The sequence below is a fragment of the Sinocyclocheilus grahami genome, unplaced genomic scaffold (assembly GCF_001515645.1).
Source record: "Sinocyclocheilus grahami isolate Dianchi unplaced genomic scaffold, SAMN03320097.WGS_v1.1 scaffold9.1, whole genome shotgun sequence".
NCBI lineage: Eukaryota > Metazoa > Chordata > Actinopteri > Cypriniformes > Cyprinidae > Sinocyclocheilus > Sinocyclocheilus grahami.
Genome location: NW_015505188.1, coordinates 2,744,877 through 2,764,429, shown reverse-complemented (window position 1 = coordinate 2,764,429; position 19,553 = coordinate 2,744,877). Strand labels below are relative to the sequence as shown.

Genomic DNA, 19,553 nt, shown 5'->3' with positions numbered 1-19,553 from the left:
GCTGACAGTGCATTCAAACAGGGCTGCGTTTCCCAAAAGTATCATTAGAAAGCATTAAAGCTTCTGGGAATGGCAGCCCTGAACAATGCTTATCAGAGGACAGAAGAAAAAAAACAAATGTTTGAGTTATTTCACAATAAACAAACTGAAATTGTAGCCTACATAGTTTGTGCAATTACAATTACAATTATTTAAATTGAACGTTGGAAGATAATATTGATCATGTTCTATTCTGTAATGTTAACAGAAATCATACACTGTCAGAACAAAAAGGTTGCATTTTATGCATGCAACAGCCATTCACTGGCAGTCCCTAATGGCAGTACAAAATATTGCACTAAATCAAAAGTTCAAATGTTACAAATAAGTTAGAATATTAATGTTGTAATACTGGTAGCACTAATATAAAAATGTGATGATATATGTTACATATTCTTTTTTTTATTATTATTTCAAAGGGTTACTAATGACACATCATTTGGATGTTTTCATGTCTGGGAAAAATTTGGGATTCAACGGGTCAAAATGTGTTTTAAACTAAGTCAAGTGGTTTTCATTACCAATTTTACTCTTAGTAATTTAATAATGTAATCAATTTCATAATTTAAAAGTTTAGTGCAGAAGTATCAAATCGGTATCGATATCGACGATACTGCCTTGAAAAATATCGGTAGCGTATCGAAAACAAAATAAGGGGTATCGCCCATCCCTAGTGTATGCCACATCTCTGAGTGTAACCGGTCTAAACTAGTAGGTGTGTTCGACTTGACACGGACCGATTGCAGACCGATCGGTGTATTACAGTACCACGAGTGCTAAAGAGAGCAGACTGCTCTGTGCGCTTTCGAATCGCTCTCGTGGATGATCGATCTGCGCCGCACCTCTTCTAGTTGAACACACCGGCTAGTGCTGCAGGCTTATTGGCTCACTGACGCTGATGAGATTAACCTCTTAGGTATCGAAATTTGGTACCGAACGACGAGACGTTTTTCGATACTCGATGGTATCAAGGCAATTCGGTCTGTGCCTAAAAAGTATCGAACTCGATACCCAGCCCTAACTGTGGCAACTGTGTCTCCCTTGAGGGTCCCAGTTGTGTTAACATCTGGTACACTAATAACATTGTTTTCTCCACAGGGATGTTTACATGGGGATTAAACTGAGAGAAATGTAATCCAAATCCAAGGATAAAAAGAACTAGATTTTTATGTTTTCTGAAGAAAATGTGGGTGCACAGAACTCACTGCCACAATGCTAGAGTGTTCTGGGTCAGGCGAAAGCCAGTGTGAAAATTTCAAAACAGTCACATGCTCTATTGGGCACTGCTTAAAGGGATAGTTCACCCAAAAATGAAAATACTGTCATCATTTACTCACCCTCATGTCATTTCAAACTTGTATGACTTTCTTCTGTGAAACACAAAAGAAGATATTTTGAAGAATGTTGATAATCAAACCGTTTTGGTTCCCATTGACTTACATTTAATTTTTTTGTCCTTATAATGGAAGTCAATGGGAACGGAAACCAACATTCTTCAGAGTATCTTCTATTATGTTCCTAAAAAGAAAGTCAGTCATATAGGTTTGGAATGACATGAGGGTGAGTAAGTGATGACAGTATTTTCATTTTTGGCCATCCTTGCATCAGTTTTCCACAACGAGTGCATCTTTGCAAAGACTTTGTCTTGCTTGACCTGACCTTGCCTTGCTTCATATGCTGATTTTATATCTATCCACTCTGTTTTATTTCATTGAGCCAGAACTGATAGGTCTCTTTGAGATTACATCGGACTTTCTGTATTTTCTTTGAAGGATTCAAGGGAGCCATGTATGTGACCACATGTGCCTTTGTTTTCTGTTGTTTGTAGATGGGTTTGGAGGGGCTGCAGCAGGAGTTTGTGCGTCTGGAAGAGATTCCCTTCTCCTCAGAGCAGAAGTGGATGGCGGTCCGCGTCGTCCATCGCACCCAGCAGGTAAGCTGGTCTACATAGTAGAAAACACTTTGTAAATGTGAAGGAGTCAATGGTGCAAGTTACTGTAATTGGAGCTGAAAGTTACTTGGCAACATCACAATAGTGCACGTTGAAATTCACTTTCACATCACTGATCCCATTGATTCACATGCAACACATGCACCCCTTCCCCCATCTTAAAATTGATATAAAGTGCCCAAATGGTTTCCCTCTTTGCTGGCTATTTATCACTACTCTCAGGCTCACACTGAGCTCTCTCAAAGAACTCCTTCGAAATCTTAATATCCAATCTAATTGTCTACTTTCATGCAGTTTATGGGTGTCAGGGTGCACAAGTGTTTATCAGTCCACCAGGAAACAAAAGTGTGTTTAGGCGCCAGGCTGCTGCATAGGAAGAACACTTTGCTGGGTTTACTGCTTTGTTTTCTGTGTTATGTCTTGAAAATAATTTGTAATGAATAATTAGACTTAAATTCTGAGCATAGAGTCTACAAGAAATTGTTTCAGCTGTATTGTCTGTATGACCGTTCACAATCAGAATAAGCTGTAAAATTTAGCTGGGAGTCAAAATTCTGGATATGTGAGACTAACTAATTATCTTTCATTAATTCTGATTCAAATGACAGGACAAACCTGGCATATTCTTTGTGAAGGGTGCCTATGAGCAGATCATCCGCTTCTGTACTACTTACAACAGTAGAGGCGATGCTCTGCCTCTGACCCATCAGCAGAGAGAACTCTACCAGCAGCAAAAGAGCTACATGGGCACTGCGGGTCTCAGAGGTACAGCACTTTAATTTCTCCAATAAATGTCAAAGATCATAAAACAAATAAGATCCGCACACGTGAAATAGGCTGACAAAGCTCATATGTATTTATTGTCCAGAGGCCACAAATAAAGTGCAAAGTGCACATGTGTTTTCATGTTACTTCTGTCAGTACTTAAGAATGTGGCTTATACTTTGTTGAAAGTTACTACTAGCTTCTTTATGTAAAGCTCTGATGTCCTACTTTTTTCCGAATTGTCTGAATCTTCAGTCACAGCTTGCTACTACTCCTAAGAGCATCTCTAAAAAGTTCTATACATAAAACTCAGCTCATTTGGGTTGCTGTGGCTTAATGTCAAACAACTTTCCTGCCATGATCATATCACACATAACTTTTTCTGTCAACTCTAATGGTGCTGCCTCAGTTGCACCCTGGCAAGTCTTTCCCAGCTTACAGCTGTCTGCATGTCATTTGGCTTGTTTTGATAAGATTAAGTTGTCTCTGAGGATGCGGAAGAAGTGCTTTCACACTTTGACATTCCTCTCTATTAGCGTCCTTTAATTAAAGCCATTTCATGGAGGACACAGTAATAATATTGAGGTCAAGCAGATTTTGGCAGAAGCTGATAATGATGTCTTGTCCTCTGGCAGTGCTGGCGTTTGCTTCTGGATCTGAGATGGGCGCTCTTAGCTTCCTGGGGCTGGTGGGCATCATCGACCCTCCCAGAGCAGGAGTGAAAGAGGCAGTGGCGACGCTGATCAGCTCTGGAGTGGCAGTGAAGATGATCACGGGGGATTCAAAAGAGACTGCAGTGTCAATTGGTATGACATTCAACCATGTTATCCCTTTTCTGTCACAGTGTGTGTCTCTCCATCTTCAACGATTTATATAATTTACAGACATTTTTAACTCTTGAACATCTCACATATTAGGCCTGGAAAATATAGCTGCTATAGCTAAAAAGTCAAAATCTATAAATAAAGGCACGGTTTACACTGTTTTGCTGTAAATGAAAACAAATCAATTTTTTTAGATGCCGCAATATAGTGATATGTAATAAATTAAACTTAAATATTAGTATAAACAATTTTTGCTTACATATATTTTTGCTACAGCAGGTTAATACATTACAAATGGCTTTTGTGAGCAAGAATGCAAACAAGTTGTTGAATAACAGTTTTAAATAAATTAATGTAACAAATGATTCATGAAAATGAATCCATTCTAATGCAATTTCTTTCTACATGGCTTATTACAGTTTGCTAAAACTAAAACCATAAAAATATTTTATTTCAGCTAGTTGTCAAGGCGACGTTTCTTGATGATCTAAAATAACTAAAACTGAAATAATATAAACTATATAGACACATAAAAAAGTACTAAAACTAATAAAAATGACAACAGCAAAATTACTAAAACTAAAACAGGAAATATACAAATAAAAACGATTTCAAAATATATGCATACTATAATAGTATTTCAATTATACTAAAATAACACTGTTTGAATCAAGTGTAAAAAAACACAGATTTCTTTAAACATTTTTACGTTTCAGTTTGGACATTCTGAATCTACTTATTTTTAAATAAATAAATAATATATTTGCATATATTTATTCTGTTGCCTCTCTTCACCACAGCAAGTCGACTGGGCCTCTATACCAAAGGTTCTCAATCGCTGTCTGGAGATGAAGTCGACCAGATGGACATCCAGCATCTCTCTCAGATAGTGCCCAGGGTATGAACATGCTCTCGTACATTCTAAGCTTCTAGTCTGCACAAAGATCCAAAAGACTCACAGTCAGGCTTTGGACAGTTTTCAAGTCCACAAGTGTTTTGTAGGCACTGTGGCACACAAGGTTTATGGTACCTTTAATTTTTAAGCGATAGTAAAAACAGGATTTTAAATAGGTTCATGCAATAATTGAATCTTGAACATAACACTTTCTCATTTGTATCTGCCAATGTGTAAGGCTGTCATGAGAAGTGAGTGGTGCCATGAAATTAATTTGTAACTTGTCTCCACAGATAGTGGTATTCTACAGAGCCAGCCCTAGACACAAGTTAAAGATAGTTAAGGTGAGTACAGCAAACTGATTGTTTGTGATCATACTCCACATACAACCAAGGGTTTCCCAATCAGACAGAATGTGTTTTTTGCAGTGAGAGGCACCTTTTTAAAATTGTTTACTATTGGCAGTGAGCGTTTTGTGTGCTATTTTAGCAACAATAGCAACAGAACAAAAAAAAAACACCGCACACTGCTTTTTTATAAATTAAAAAAAGTCAACAAAAAAATGGCAGTGCACCTCGCGTTTTCAAACCTGAAAAATGCGTTCTGTCTGATCGGGGCCTTAGAGTGCTCTTTCTGGCTTCAGTCCTTACAGAACATTGGTGCAGTTGTCGCAATGACGGGAGACGGTGTTAATGACGCGGTGGCTCTGAAGGCAGCAGACATCGGTGTGGCAATGGGTCAGACTGGCACTGATGTCTGCAAAGAGGCAGCAGACATGATCCTGGTAGATGACGACTTTCAAACTATCTTGTAAGCATACGCTATCTTGGGCTTTTTTGGCTTTATCAGACTTGAGGATATTGATGTACCATCTGATGAGTCTACACATGTCCTCAAGCCTTTGCTTCTCACTCTAGGTCTGCTATTGAAGAAGGGAAAGGAATTTACAACAACATTAAGAACTTTGTACGCTTTCAGCTGAGCACGTGAGTTGGCATTTTTCTCATTTTGTATCAGAAATGAAATGTTGTTCTTTTTACATTTATATGTGGTGTACATGAAGCTAGATGGTTTGTGCTGTTTTTAGTTGTTCTGAAGATTTTGTCTAGTTAACAGTGTGATTAACAGTGTGATTTTGAAATGGTTTGTGGTCCTCCATAATCACAAAAACTCATGGTTTTTATTTCTCTCAGCTTTGGTTTGATTACTATGAATACACTACTGTTCAAAGTTCACTGTTCATGATACTTCAGAAATCATTGTAATATGCTGATTTGCTGCTCAAGAATAATTATTTGTTGTCAATGTTGAAAACAGTTATGCTGCTTAATATTTTTGTGGAAACAGGAATCTTTGATGAATAAAAAGATACATTTTACTTCACATACAATTTTATATTATTTATTCTTTACTTAAATAATATACAATTATATATACAGTATATATATATATATATATATATATATAGTGTCATGTGAAAAAGTTACCCTATTGAATTCCATGGTTTTCTGTATAATAAATTATCTGGTCCATGGCAGGTCTTTAAAAAATTGTCTGGTCCTTGGCAGATCTTAAAAATTGGAAAATAAAACCTCTGATCAACAGCAACACATGACATATCTGTGTCACCGTGTCTTTATTTATTTAACAAAAATAAAGCCAAAATGGAAAAGCAATGTGTGACAAAGTTAGGACACCCTATGATTCAGTTGCCTGTAGATCCACTTTTAGCAGCAGTAACTTGAAGTTATCATTTTCTGTATGACTTTATCAGTCTCACATCTTTCTGGAGGAATTTTGGCCCACTCTTCCTTAGAACGTTGCTCCAGTTTAATGAGGTTTGTGGGCATTTGTTTATGCACAGCTCTCACCACAGCATTTCAGTCAGGATGAGGTCTGAACTTTGACTGGACTGCTGCAACCCCTTGATTCTTTTCTTTACAGCCGTTCTGTTGTAGATTTGCTGGTGTGCTTGGGATCATTGTCCTGTTGCATGACCCAATCTTGGCAAAGCTTTAGCTGTTGGAGGGATGGCCTCACATTTGACTCTAGAATACTTTGGTTTACAGAGAAGTTCATAATCGGCTCAATGACTTTTAGGTGCCCAGTTCCTTTGGCTACAAGACAAGCCCAAAATCATCATCCCTCCACCAGCATGCTTGACTTTTGGTATAAGGTTATTTGTGTTGATATGCTCCTTAGGCTTTCACCAAACGCGCCACTGTGCATTATGGCCAAACATCTCCACTTTGGTCTCGTCTGTTCAAAGGACTTCGTTCTAGAAGTCTTATGGTTTGTTCAGATGCAACTTTGCAAACCTAAACCGTGCTGTCATGTTTATTTAGAGAGAAGAGGCTTTCTTCTGGCAACCCTTCCAAACATGCCATACTTGTCCCATATTTGTACTAATTGTACTGTCATGAACTTTATCGTTTAACATGTTAATTGAGGCCTGTAGAGTCTGCGGTGAAGTTCTTGGGTTGTCTGCCATTTCTTTGAGCGTTACACGATCTGTTCTTGGGGTGAATTTGCTGGGACGTCTACTTCTGGGAGGATTGGTGTCTGTTTTGAAAGTCTTCCACTTGTGAATAATCTTCCTCACTGTAAATTGATGGACTTCAAATTATTTGGAAATGGCCGTATTACTCTTCCCAGATTGATGGCAGCAACAATTGCTTCTCTAAGATCATTGCTGATGTCTTATCTCCTTGGCATTGTGTTAACACACACCTGAAGGCTCCAGACCAGCAAAACTGCCAAAACTTCTGCATTTATAGAGCTGCTCACACTTGCTGATGATCAGATAATCAGAGGCATATGATTTAGCAGTGCCTGACCGTTACTTACCCTCTTAATTCAAATGTTAACAGTAAGGGTGTCCTTAGTTTGTCACACATGGTTTTCCATTTTGGCTTTATTTTTGTTCAATAAATAAAGACATGGTGTGATATGTCATGTGTTGCTGTTCATCTGAGGTTTTATTTTCCAAAATTTAAGACCTGCCAAGGACCAGATAATTTTTTTTATTATGCCCTAATACAGAAAACCATGGAATTAAATAGGGTGTCCTTAATTTTTTACATGACTGTATATATCATCCAGGTTATAAATACTGTTGAAATGATCTCCTCCTTCAGGAGCATTGCTGCCCTCACCCTCATTTCCCTGGCAACACTTATGAACTTCCCCAACCCTCTGAATGCCATGCAAATCCTTTGGATCAACATCATCATGGACGGGCCGCCAGCCCAGAGGTAATAAACTGATTACCAGCAGATTTATCACCACCATTGATCAGGACTCAAATTTTAGTATAAGAACATTGAACATTGCTTGTGTCAGAATAAGAATGAACTTTAAATTTCTTTTCCTAGTTTGGGAGTAGAGCCTGTCGATCGGGACGTGATCAGGAAACCTCCACGGAACGTCCGAGACAGCATCATCACACGCAGTCTGATAGTGAAAATCCTAGTGTCGTCCTTCATCATTGTTTGCGGCACATTGTTTGTGTTCTGGAGAGAGGTAAGCAGTGTTCATCTGATGAGGCCTTCCTGAACATTTGTGTTCTGCTTTGTTTTTCATTTGTGTTCCATATATATTCAAAACAGGCCATTTAAGTAAATGACTAAACGATTTGTTTGCATTATGCCTTCTTTTTGTTTTAGAGGCATCATGCAGCTCTGTTTATATATTAACTATGTGGTTTCTTTTTTTGTTTGTCTACTTGAGAATTAGCATGGAGCCTTGGTACACAAGTGCTATTATCTTGCCTAGCCTCTAATTGGTCAGAAACACTTAAAACAATGCTGTAAAATGAATGTGTTGTTATTTTCTGGGTAAAGGAGCTTCGAAACCATTCTGGAAACTGTAGTAGTTAATGAAGTACATTCAATTTGATTAAATATTTGCCTCCCGAAAGCTGCAGGAACAATGCCAAAAGCTTTGCAAGGAACCGTAAAAGCATGTTCTAGATTTTTTTTCCCACCACTTCCTTTCAGTCCGTTTTTTTTTCTTTTTCTTTCAGCTGCGGGACAATGAGATCACCCCACGGGACACCACCATGACGTTTACCTGTTTTGTGTTCTTCGATATGTTCAATGCTCTCAGTTCCCGATCACAGGTATAAGCAACATCAAAAATGAACAATGCACATACATGTTTCCTGTTTACTTTCTCACGGAACATGTTAAGAACATGGGGGGAGCAGGATCTTCAACACTGCCACCTACTGTATGGATTATGAGTCGTGTTGTTTAAAAAGTTCAAAGTGTCAGTGCATTTCGCTCTCTTTTATTAGTGTTTAAGTCTGGATTTTATGTCAGTGATTCATCAGAGGCCTGTTTTTGTCATCCTGTAGACACGGATGGTGCACGAGATGGGCTTATGCAGTAACAGGATGTTCTGCTATGCAGTTCTGGGCTCCATCATGGGCCAACTCCTAGTCATCTACTTCCCTCCCCTACAGAAGGTCTTTCAAACTGAGAGCCTCAGCATTTTAGGTATGCAACCAAAAAACAGGAAACCACAGTACACAACATTTTTTGCATCATGTACAGCAGAGCCCAAAAATGGTATGTAAAATGCAGAAGAAATAGATTCTGCATTATTTATAGGTCACAAAAAATTAAGAAAAAATGTCACATTGATCATGCAAGCTCCTTGTACAGACAGTCAGATGTTCTTGCTTCTACTGAATCACAAGTTATTTTGAACATTCATCCTAGAGTGTTATTTTAGCTTTATTAATATACTATTAGTATTTATTAATATTTTGTCAGTTTTAGTTTTCATTTTAGAAATTCTGTTTTGTGCTTCTTTTTTTTTTTTTTAGCTTATTTAAAGTATATATATATATATATATATATATATATATATATATATATATATATATATATATATATATATATATATATATAGTGTGTGACCCTGGACCACAAAACCAGTCTTAAGTCACTTGGGTATATTTTTAGCAATAGCCAAAAAAACATTGTATGGGTCAAAATTATCGTTTTTTTTCTTTTATGCCAAAAATCATTAGGATATTAAGTAAAGATCATGAAGATATTTTGTAAATTTCCTACCGTATATATCTCAAAACTTCATTTTTGATTAGTAATATGCATTGCTAAGAACTTCATTTGGACAACTTTAAAGACGATTTTCTCAATATTTAGATTTTTTTGCACCCTCAGATTCCAGATTTTCAAATAGTTGTATCTCGGCCAAATATTGTCCTATCCTAACAAACCATACTTCAATGGAAAGCTTATTTATTCAGAAAATAATTTAAAAAATTGACCCTTATAACTGGTTTTGTGGTCTAGGGTCACATATGTATGTATATGTGTGTGTGTGTGTAAATGATTTTTAATACGCTAATTTTAAGTAATAATAACAACATCGTCCTAAAGAATATTTTATCAGGCTTTACTCAAACTAACTGGATTTTCGAGTGCTGCTGTCATGAAAGCAAAAACTTTAATATCAAATATGAATTCTGAAATTAATGTTGAAACTTTTCACTTAATTTGTTGAGCTGGTTAAATGATTGTAAAATTTTAAATCCTTTATTAAATGAAACAATTTTTTATTGACATCTTGATTAATATGAACAAAAGTTTTCTTTTGGGTATTTCATTGCTATTTTAGTCGAGCACATATTGTGTTTTGGATGTGCGTGCGTCACGTGATTTGTTCACTGATTTATGCACCGCCCCCTTCGTGCAGATCTGCTGTTCCTGGTGGGCCTCACGTCCTCTGTTTGCATGGTATCGGAGGTCATAAAGAAATTAGAGAGACTCAGAGGAGGAGAAAAAATGGCAGACACTGACGATTTCCATGACGTATGACGCACATTGTGTCCCGTGCAGGAGATGGAGGGTGGGGCTTGGGCATGTGGTTTGGAATGTCGCTCAGGCTGGTCTCATACTGTACAAAACTATCAGTCAGGTCCGACCTGTATGTAGAGTTCCTTTTTAAGGTCAAGACTAGGAGCTGATTGTGGAGTGATAACCTGGTCCTGACTGAAATGTCGTCTCTGACATGTGCTCTTGCCCATGGAGATGCTTTGGTGTGCTGCTTTATGACTGTACTACTTCCCATAGCATCTGGACGAACTTTATTTATGAGATACTGTATCTGTCCATACAGTGGCTGTACTGAATTCTTGATTTAAGGGATGTATTATGATTTTTTTATATTATTATAATTATTATTAAAAGGATTTTGTGTCTTTTAAATCTCCTTTTGTTTAAGCATTTCTGGTTAGAGGTTTGTGGAACAATGGGGTAATGCCTTTCTGCATTCCAGATTCCAAATTATGCTCGAATAATCATTTATTTTGCATTGGAGACTATTGTAAGCTTGTGCCCTCTTAAACCATGAGTGGAAGGTCCAGTGTTTGGTGGAATGGACCACTTAAAGTCTCATGTTTTGGGTCACGATGACACTCGAGGTGTGAATTAAGACACACGTGATATGCTAAATCGTCACATAATGTACTTATAGCATCATGGATGCCATATTTATTTTATAAAACCATGATACAGGCACTGTTTAGGTTTTGATTTATAGTGCAAAACTGCAAAGGCTTTCTCGTAATCTGCTTTTTATAACGATTTTCTATTTGAAGATACAGGATCTCACAATATGATGATGCTACGAGATTACAGGGTCCCACTTTTTGAGTTACATGCACTATTAGTTCTTATATTAGACTGATGATTAATACAACTTGCTTGTACAATTCCTTATCAGTTCCTCTGTATTTACATAGTATCAATACTATATTGTTACTTTCCTTGTGTTAATACACTGGTATTAGGGCCATCTGAAAATAAAATGCTTTTGACTTTTCACTTTTCTTTGGCTTTTCCTATAGTGATATTTATTTTCTCACCTGTTTGGTGCTCGGTTAGGTGAATGCTTAGTTCTTTAAAGGTTTAATTATGTAGTTGTCAGTTAAATGGATGCTCATTTTGGCTATACAGAAATGTTCGACTAACCAGTCCTGACACTACCCCCCCTCCACCCACCTATGCCAAAAAACCTCAGTGCAGCCCACCGGCATTGTCTTATTCCCTGCCAACACTGTATCTTGTTAATAAGGTACAGCTAAAGATGATATAATTGAGTTTTTGCAGTATGCGATCATGTTTGTCCTTTCTTTTGCTGGTAGCGTTTCTTTATTATCACTTTGTCCATATTTATTAATTGGTGAGATTCATTTTCTGCCCTTTCTGTTTTCTGGCATTGCTGTTGCTTTGAATACAAACAATGTAATACACTGATATTAAACAGTATACAAATTTTCAATGAAGGGTGATGGGTAAAAAGCTTATTTTTTATTTTATGATGGTTTTTTTCTTCTTCTTCTGTTTTTAAGATTGTATTTATTGTGTGTTTTGCACAGATGAAACCAGTAATCTGTTGTGGTCATTTCAGAACACAATTGTACAATAAAATTTTTACAAATGTAAAAAAGAAATGTGCATCTGAAGTTGATCATTGATTAATCTGATTATTTAACTATGCATTTTGGAAAACAATGTAATGCATGCACTACATTTTCAAGTCCAGCCAGATTTTATTCCATTCAAATCATTGAAATCCATGATGTTAATGTTTATAATGCCTAAATGCCTAATTGTTTACATTTAACAGTTTAGTGCTAGGCGATAGGATCATTTCCATATGGTGATAACATGAAAAATAAAACCGTTTAGAGTTGATGTATAACACTTTTGGGGTTATTATAGTCTACGTATGTGGATAACAACTTGTAGAACTTGTAGTTACAAGTTGGAGTTATTAATACATTATGCCGTGATATAGAAATCTGTAAGGTTCGTTACACACAAAAGAAAGATTAAAATAGAAAAATATTTTAAGTTGATACTTCAATTAAAATACTCATGTTACTTAAAATACTCTGCTGAATAGGTTGAATTTGCATTGACACAACCGTAGTCTAAAGGCCCATTCACACCAAGAACAATAACTATTAGTGCGCACCTGCGGCTTTAAATTCTCGAGCTCGTTATAGCAGGATTGATTCTGATTGGATGTCAATGTTTTTATCATTCATCAACTGGAAAAAAATGTTCTGAAAGTGATTCCAAAGATATCGTTTTGCTGTGCCTTTATCATTATAGCTGTGGTGTGGACTCTGCTACTCTGTAATATTGAGAATGATTTTTAGAACTATATCTTTATCATTATCTTTATAGTTATCGGCCTTGGTGTGAACAGCCCTTAATTCACCAAAATCCCAAAGTCCAACACCTTAATGCAAATATCGTACAATGATTTTTAGCTTAAATCAGGCAGTGATTATCAATAAATAATACAGGATGGCAGGACATGATGTGATTGTGATATACAGTAGACAAGCTGTCATTTTTTTTCTGGTAGCATGTCTGGTCTCATTTCCATTATTATAAGTGTATTAGTGCAAAAACTTTTATTTTTGTTGTTGTTTTTAAAAGTCCTTTAAGGTCTACTCGAAGCATCTCCTCTCAGATTTTTTAGAGGGATGATTGGCATTGCGAGCTTTAGCCTTGTGTCTGGTACGGGGGGTGCAGGGAACGTCAGGAATTTCATTCTTGTGATCCTTAGCTTTACTCTTCCTTCCTTTCCCATTAAGATCATCATCATCATCTTCACAGTCATTAATATCCTCATACATCAGATTTTCAAAGGAACTGCTCAGTTCATCTATAGGCTGATCCTGGCCGTTGTAGTCTCTCTGTGTTTTCCCAGCAGCTCTGTGCTCGAGCCCGGTTCTCATTTTCTTGATGAAGTCTTCACCCACCAAGCTCACAACTGCATCCTCCAGCTGTTTGAAGAGCCGCTCTGCGCTCGAGCCCCTCACCAGCAGACAGTCCAGAGTGATGCCACTCCTGAGATCTCCGACAACATGGTGCACCAGTGTTCCACGGTACAAACTAAACAACATGAGAACAGCACATTTAGTATTCATGTGCAACAACACCAGTTGACACTTTTAAAATGTAAATGTATTATTCATTCTAATATGCAGATTTGCTAACATTTCATATTATTATAGATGTTAAAAACAGCTTAATATTTTTGTGGAAACCATGATAAATGTTTTAGGGTTTCTTTGATGAATCGAAAGTTTAAAATAATGATATTTATTTGTGAATTTAAAAGTATTTTTAAAAGTACTTTTAATCAATTTAATGCATCCTTGCTGATTAAAAGTATTAATTTCTTGAAAAAAAATTTTTTTGAATAGTAATGTGTATGTACGGTGTACACACACACACACACATACACACACACACTTATATATATATATATATATATATGAATGTTTTTTTTCAAGCAATTTAAATTATTTGCGAGGTTTCAATGAGGAAGTAGAATTTTTAACATTGGAAATCAAAATGATAATTATTATCAAATAGTGTATGAAAGCTTTCAAGATGGTTTATGAGTAATAAACGGATGTTGTACCTTGCAACCTCTGGTTCAGATACGGGAAAACACAGTAAACTATTGAGACAGAGACTCCACTTCAGGCAGGACTGCCACTGGCTGTATAGATGAGCTGTTTCATGCTCCAGATCCATCCTCCTTCCAGCAGTTTGTAGTTTCTTAGGTCTCAACAGCATGTCTAAATCCCCAAACCAAAAAATATAATGTTTTCACACTTTTATATGTTACGTACTGGCTTAACACATTTCAAGAACCTCAGCAAAGTTTTTGCCATTTTTCCCATTCCATTTAGGTAATCAGTTCCTCATATCACCATTACATGACAATGGTGGCATACACAGTATGTGCCTGAGGTTACTTTATTGCATGCTATACAGTATGTCTTCTGCTAACATGATAATGACATATGATAACTTCAATACCTCTATGTCTTTTAGGTGTACTGCTGAACTTTCCATAGACCATTCCCAGCAGCAGCCCCCAAAGATGCACTTGGGACGGCTGAGGCTGTGCGTTTACTAGCCAGTAATGTGTCACAAACATTTGCAGATGTAGAGCAGGTTGGGTCCCTCTGAACATCTCAGACGACACACCCAAAGTGTCCAGGAGCACCTGAAGTCGCACACTATGTGGTTCCTAGAAACATTACAATGACAAAAACTGTAAACCACAAAATTTCATTTCACTTCAAAAGAGAGCTAAGACATCTTCATTACCTTCTGTAATGTTTTTAGTTGAAGTCCTTCCATCACCCCGGTCTGTATGGCTTCAACTTTCTGAATACTTAGTTTCAATTGCTGTCTGCCGTATTCCTCTACATAACACTTACTTGTGCCAGTAAATGTTTTTATGTCTAACGCTTGTTTATCTGCTGTCTGTTGTTCTCCCAACAAAAGTAACCCGTAAATCACCTGGCGTATGGGACGAGAGGTTTCACTGCTACAGGGGAGTTGGAAATCTTCAACCTGAGATATCATAAAAACCCTTTGATGTACCAATACATCGATAATGGAGGAGCTCATCTTTCCCTCAAGTAGGAGCTTCAAGGTCCATTCAGGTAGAACTTGCAGAGGACCTGTACAGGGAATCGTCTCTGAGTGGAAGAACTGGGCAAGAGAGCCAGGGAAGAGCTTGTACTCGTGGATTCCCTTGGAAAGTGCTTCTTGGGTGATGGCTTTTTCATTGTCGTCCGTTCGTTTCAGCAAAGCAGTAACAGCTGCTTCTGGCTCTGGAAACTGGGATAACCAGTTAAGCAAACCATTGATGTGGGCATGCTGTGTGCCAGGACCTGAGTACTCTGCCCAAATCAGGCATTTGATATTTTGCAGCTTCACATAATCATTGCCTAAGATGGACGCAAAAACTGGTAGCAGGTCTGTGTTCATTTTGAAAGATGCACAGAATTTGCCCACTGTAAAGTGTTTGGCTTGGATGAATTTTTTGTTTGTCTTTCTGTCCACTTTCACGTTTTTCCACTGGAAATGTGTGATTGGCAGGAGTCCCGTCTTGAGGTTGAATATATAGAAGTCACTGTCATTGGACAAAACTGGACAGTTCCACTCTTCAGCCAAAGCAGCAATTTCCCAGTCAGCCTCTTTAAGACACTGAACCAGCGGTACATTGAGCTTTTGAAGGAGCTGTCTGAAGACACTTTTAATGAGAATAGGAAGGACCTTCTCTTTCTTCCCCACAGACAGGGCAAAGGCCGCATTTATTCTGTCCTGTTTTCGTTGCATAATAGTGTCCCATTTTTTGTCAGTGTGGTCAGCCCCGCCATCAAGTACAACATAAGGGCGAATGGCACAGGCTCTGAGGTTCTCAAAGAATTGAATGATCAACTCCTCAAAGGCGTCATAGTCTCCTCCATGCATCTGATCCAAATTACAGTCAAAGTACAGGGTGTAGTATAAGTTACATCCATCGATTATAAGTTGTTTGTCTCTAAAAGCCCAGCTCCTTAAATAATTTCTGTTCCTGCTTTCAATGTAGGTCTTCAGTCCTCTGACTCCCATGTTGACAAAATGGTTGTCATTAACTTTAGCAATATTAAGCCTTTACTTGCTGTGAAAGTGTAATAAATAATATTCCAATTATTCAATTGTAGTTATTTATTCATTTATTATTTACATTGTATAATAAGTTAAATTGAATAATGAAATTTAATATCAACTATTAAACATAAACAAATTCGTTGACACGGTGGCGATAATGATATGCAGCAGTGACAGCTACGGAACTTTCTTCAAACAACAGCAGTATAAACAACTACATAATTCCTCTGCTATGCCAAATGTCAAATATCGTTCTTGCTTTGGACTAGATGTAATTCTAAAGTAATATGTTTAAGCAGAAATAATATTACAGTAATTAAAAAGAACTTACCGAGTGGTGTGCAAGTGTGTGAGGCGTCTGTGCGCTGCATGTATCTGAATACGATGTAGATCTTATTATATAAAACTGACTGGAAAGCGAAACTTAGTCTTAGGACGTTAGGTATTTCCACGAAAGCGAAACCATTGCCTCAGGATCATAAATAAAAACATGACCGTCATGGATACTTCTAACATAATAATCACCTGGGTGTGTGTGTGTGGGTGTGTGCATGATGGTATTTATCCCTGAAACATGATTTCTAATAGGCAGTAGCTTATTTTGTTTTAAAGAGAGACAGTTATTTTTTAGATGCATTACTCTCTAAAAGTTTCGTTTGTTCGTTCATTCATTCTGTTTATTTATTTTCAGATAAATACAGTGGTGGTAAAAGTAAAAGTACAAATTATAAACTAAACTATATTCGTGTATTTATAAGTAGGCTGTACTCTTCATGATCAATACCAGTTTGAGGCAGTTTATGCAAAGCTGTGAAAAGAGCGTGCATTTTGAATGACAAATATGATTTGCAAAAAATGACGCGCTTCATTTATAACGAAGCATATTTGTCATTCAAAATCACAACCACACGATGTGATCTGGTTCAGTGAGAAGGCTGTGATACGCTTATGAGGTAAGAATATCTTTATGCGGAGATATTAGAGATTAGATTTTAGAGATGTATAACAGTCAGCCCAATGAAGGATGACAACATGTCTTGTTGAATGTATAAATGTTTTTTTTTTTAATACAGTAAATACTGATATTAATGTATAAAGACTGGAAAATACATATTCAACTTTTTAAAAAGCATGATGCATTAAGAATTCTGGAAAATATATCGATCAGATGGAGAATATTTTTTTGGGGGGGGGGGGGTAACTAGTTTATATTATTGAAAAATTTCAAAGTAGGATATTTATTAGTTCATTCTTATTATTGGCAGTGCTTATAAACAATCTTCATGAATATTTAAGAAAATTGTTTTATTTACATGAATAATTATTTATTAGTGCATTCTCATTAATAACAGTGCTTAAAACAATCTTCATGAATACTAAAGACATTTTTGTATAAAGTAAAAGTAAGGTTTCATTTAATGAATAATTATATGGTTGCATTATTTACATTTTAAAAAGATTACTCTTGTCTTAAAAGGTAAGTTTTGTGAGTTCATATGAGTGAGTACATGTTTTTTCTCTCATAGGTGTTCATGTATTGTCAATATGCTTTGTACACTTCATTAGATCAATCACATTATTTAAAGCCAAATAAAGAGAACAATTTTTTAAGTTGTACATTTTTTAAAAAGTAAACTTTAAGTTCATACAATTTAAAATAACATTCTTAATTTAATTTAATAAAACGGGTAGTTCCGGTCCTTGATTCTGATTGGCTGATCCGCGTTCGAAGCTGTTGTAAATTACTCTACAAGCATACACCTTTGTTTACGTTTGTGTGTTGCTCGGCAACCACTTTGTTGCGACCGCAACTGATTCTGAGGAACTACATTGTTTGGTGGAAGAATAATGTTTTTATTAATATAATTACACTTTATTTGCTCTGTTTTATTTTGTGAAACCTTACTACGTATATGGAATAACTGTTTTATAAAAGCAATAAACCCGTGAAGCCATGGTTTACAGTGAATTTATAACAGCTAAGGGGGTTTTAGGCACTCTGCTTCGGATGCAAACTGTTGCCTTTGTTTTTTACATTTCTAAGTACACTCCGTTGTTTCACTGCAGCAAATATATGCTAATATAAAAACAAGTGCTCCAGTAGCTCTCACACTATTGATTTACAAAGCTATAAAACAAGCAGTGTGAAAATGGTGTATTGCAAAATATCAAACGAATGATTTAATATGACTGACACACAGGGTCACATGTTTTTTTTCTCTCTCTCTCTCTCTCTTTTTCAGACCACTGACTAAAATAAGGACAGAAATCATGCTGACTATTCTTCTGATTATGGCAATAACTGGCCAAGGTAAGAAATGCATCATTAGTGCTTTCTAAATAGAGCCATTCTTCCATTCTTCATGTTTTAGTCCTCTTGAGGCCTAATAAAAGGCATGTTCTGTCGGCATGATATTAATAACTCTTGGTTTAACGGTTTAACAGGTGGACAGCCTTGGAGATAGCTTCATCACAATATTCCCAGAGAACATAGCCTTCTACTATCCACTTAGTCCAGTGAACTCTCTCAATATCACCGCTGTCCTTCCCAACACTGTGGTGGAAGTCTTCATCTCAGGGCAGTTGACATACACAAACACACTGCCAGCAGGAAAGCCTGTAACTGTGACCTTGCCAGTGGATATTGAGGAATACCAATTCGGTGAAACTTCTCAGACTGTCAGAATCAGCAGCACGAAGCGCATCGTGGTGCAATCAATCAGCAAGAAAGCATACAGTGTGCAAACTAATGTCATTCAGCCTCAGAAAAATCTTGGTACAATTTATACCATCCCCTTGCTGAATTACAGGCAGATGATCAATACTTTTTATCAATCGGCAAGAAATGTCAGCAAGAGATACAGCTCCTTCAGGCTGGTTATTATCAACGGAGAAGATCAGATTAATAATGTCAGAATTGTAAAAAGGTCTACAGACGAGATTTACATGCTCGATCCGTTCACCGCTCTCCAGCTTCAAACTGACGGGACAGAAACTGAGATTTATTCTGATTATAGAGTGGCTGTGATGCTGACCCATCCATGTGTAGAGATGGAAGAATGCAGATGCAACATGGTGCTGAACCAACTTTATCCCGACGCTCAGTGGGATAGCAGATTTGTTGTACCCTCAATACTCAACACCAGCTACTTTTGGCTACATGTGACGTCCTCAATGAAAACCAGTGCCAATGGCGGGGATCTAGAATCGAGCACTGTGGATGCCTATTCCTCAAAACTACTGTCGCTTCCATCTCTGCAGTTAGGATCCCAGTTCATCAACACATCGAATCCTGTTTCCCTCAGGCTTGTCAGTCCAAGCGGCATCATCATTGAACCGATCTCCCAATATAGGTTCTCTGCGTGCTACCTAGTGCCTGTCAGCTCGACAGATGCCAAGGCCTTAATCATAGCAGAAACATACTACAGGGATAGTGTGTATATAGATAATGATTTGCTTTTATCTACTAAATGGAGTCCCATCGCCAATTCAGTGTACTCATCGGTGTCAGTGTCTCTTGATGGCACACACATCATTTGGCATCCATCCACAAAGATCGCCGTGTA

At 37.1% G+C, this 19,553-nt stretch overlaps 2 protein-coding genes across 5 annotated transcripts in view; one reads left to right on the top strand and one right to left on the bottom strand.

Moving 5' to 3' along the window:
* The window catches only part of LOC107592020 (calcium-transporting ATPase type 2C member 1), a 45,046-nt gene extending 33,222 nt beyond the window's left edge, over window positions 1-11,824 (top strand). For all 4 annotated transcript variants that reach the window (XM_016281367.1, XM_016281385.1, XM_016281394.1 and 1 more), the window contains 12 exons: window positions 1,868-1,972; window positions 2,599-2,755; window positions 3,391-3,561; window positions 4,380-4,477; window positions 4,768-4,818; window positions 5,118-5,284; window positions 5,392-5,460; window positions 7,612-7,728; window positions 7,849-7,996; window positions 8,499-8,594; window positions 8,832-8,973; window positions 10,202-11,824. In XM_016281367.1, the coding sequence (XP_016136853.1) occupies window positions 1,868-1,972; window positions 2,599-2,755; window positions 3,391-3,561; window positions 4,380-4,477; window positions 4,768-4,818; window positions 5,118-5,284; window positions 5,392-5,460; window positions 7,612-7,728; window positions 7,849-7,996; window positions 8,499-8,594; window positions 8,832-8,973; window positions 10,202-10,323 (1,443 nt within the window). In that variant the 3' untranslated portion in view covers window positions 10,324-11,824. The remainder of the gene's footprint in view (window positions 1-1,867; window positions 1,973-2,598; window positions 2,756-3,390; window positions 3,562-4,379; window positions 4,478-4,767; window positions 4,819-5,117; window positions 5,285-5,391; window positions 5,461-7,611; window positions 7,729-7,848; window positions 7,997-8,498; window positions 8,595-8,831; window positions 8,974-10,201) is intronic.
* Window positions 11,825-12,704: 880 nt separating this feature from the next.
* Window positions 12,705-15,992, bottom strand: LOC107592903 (protein asteroid homolog 1-like). Its single transcript, XM_016282480.1, has 4 exons — window positions 14,653-15,992; window positions 14,359-14,572; window positions 13,955-14,114; window positions 12,705-13,419 (listed from the first exon to the last, which is right to left on the bottom strand). Exons 1-4 carry the CDS (start codon window positions 15,946-15,948, stop codon window positions 12,972-12,974), a joined length of 2,118 nt encoding a protein of 705 aa, XP_016137966.1. The 5' UTR covers window positions 15,949-15,992; the 3' UTR covers window positions 12,705-12,971.
* Window positions 15,993-19,553: the final 3,561 nt, after the last annotated feature.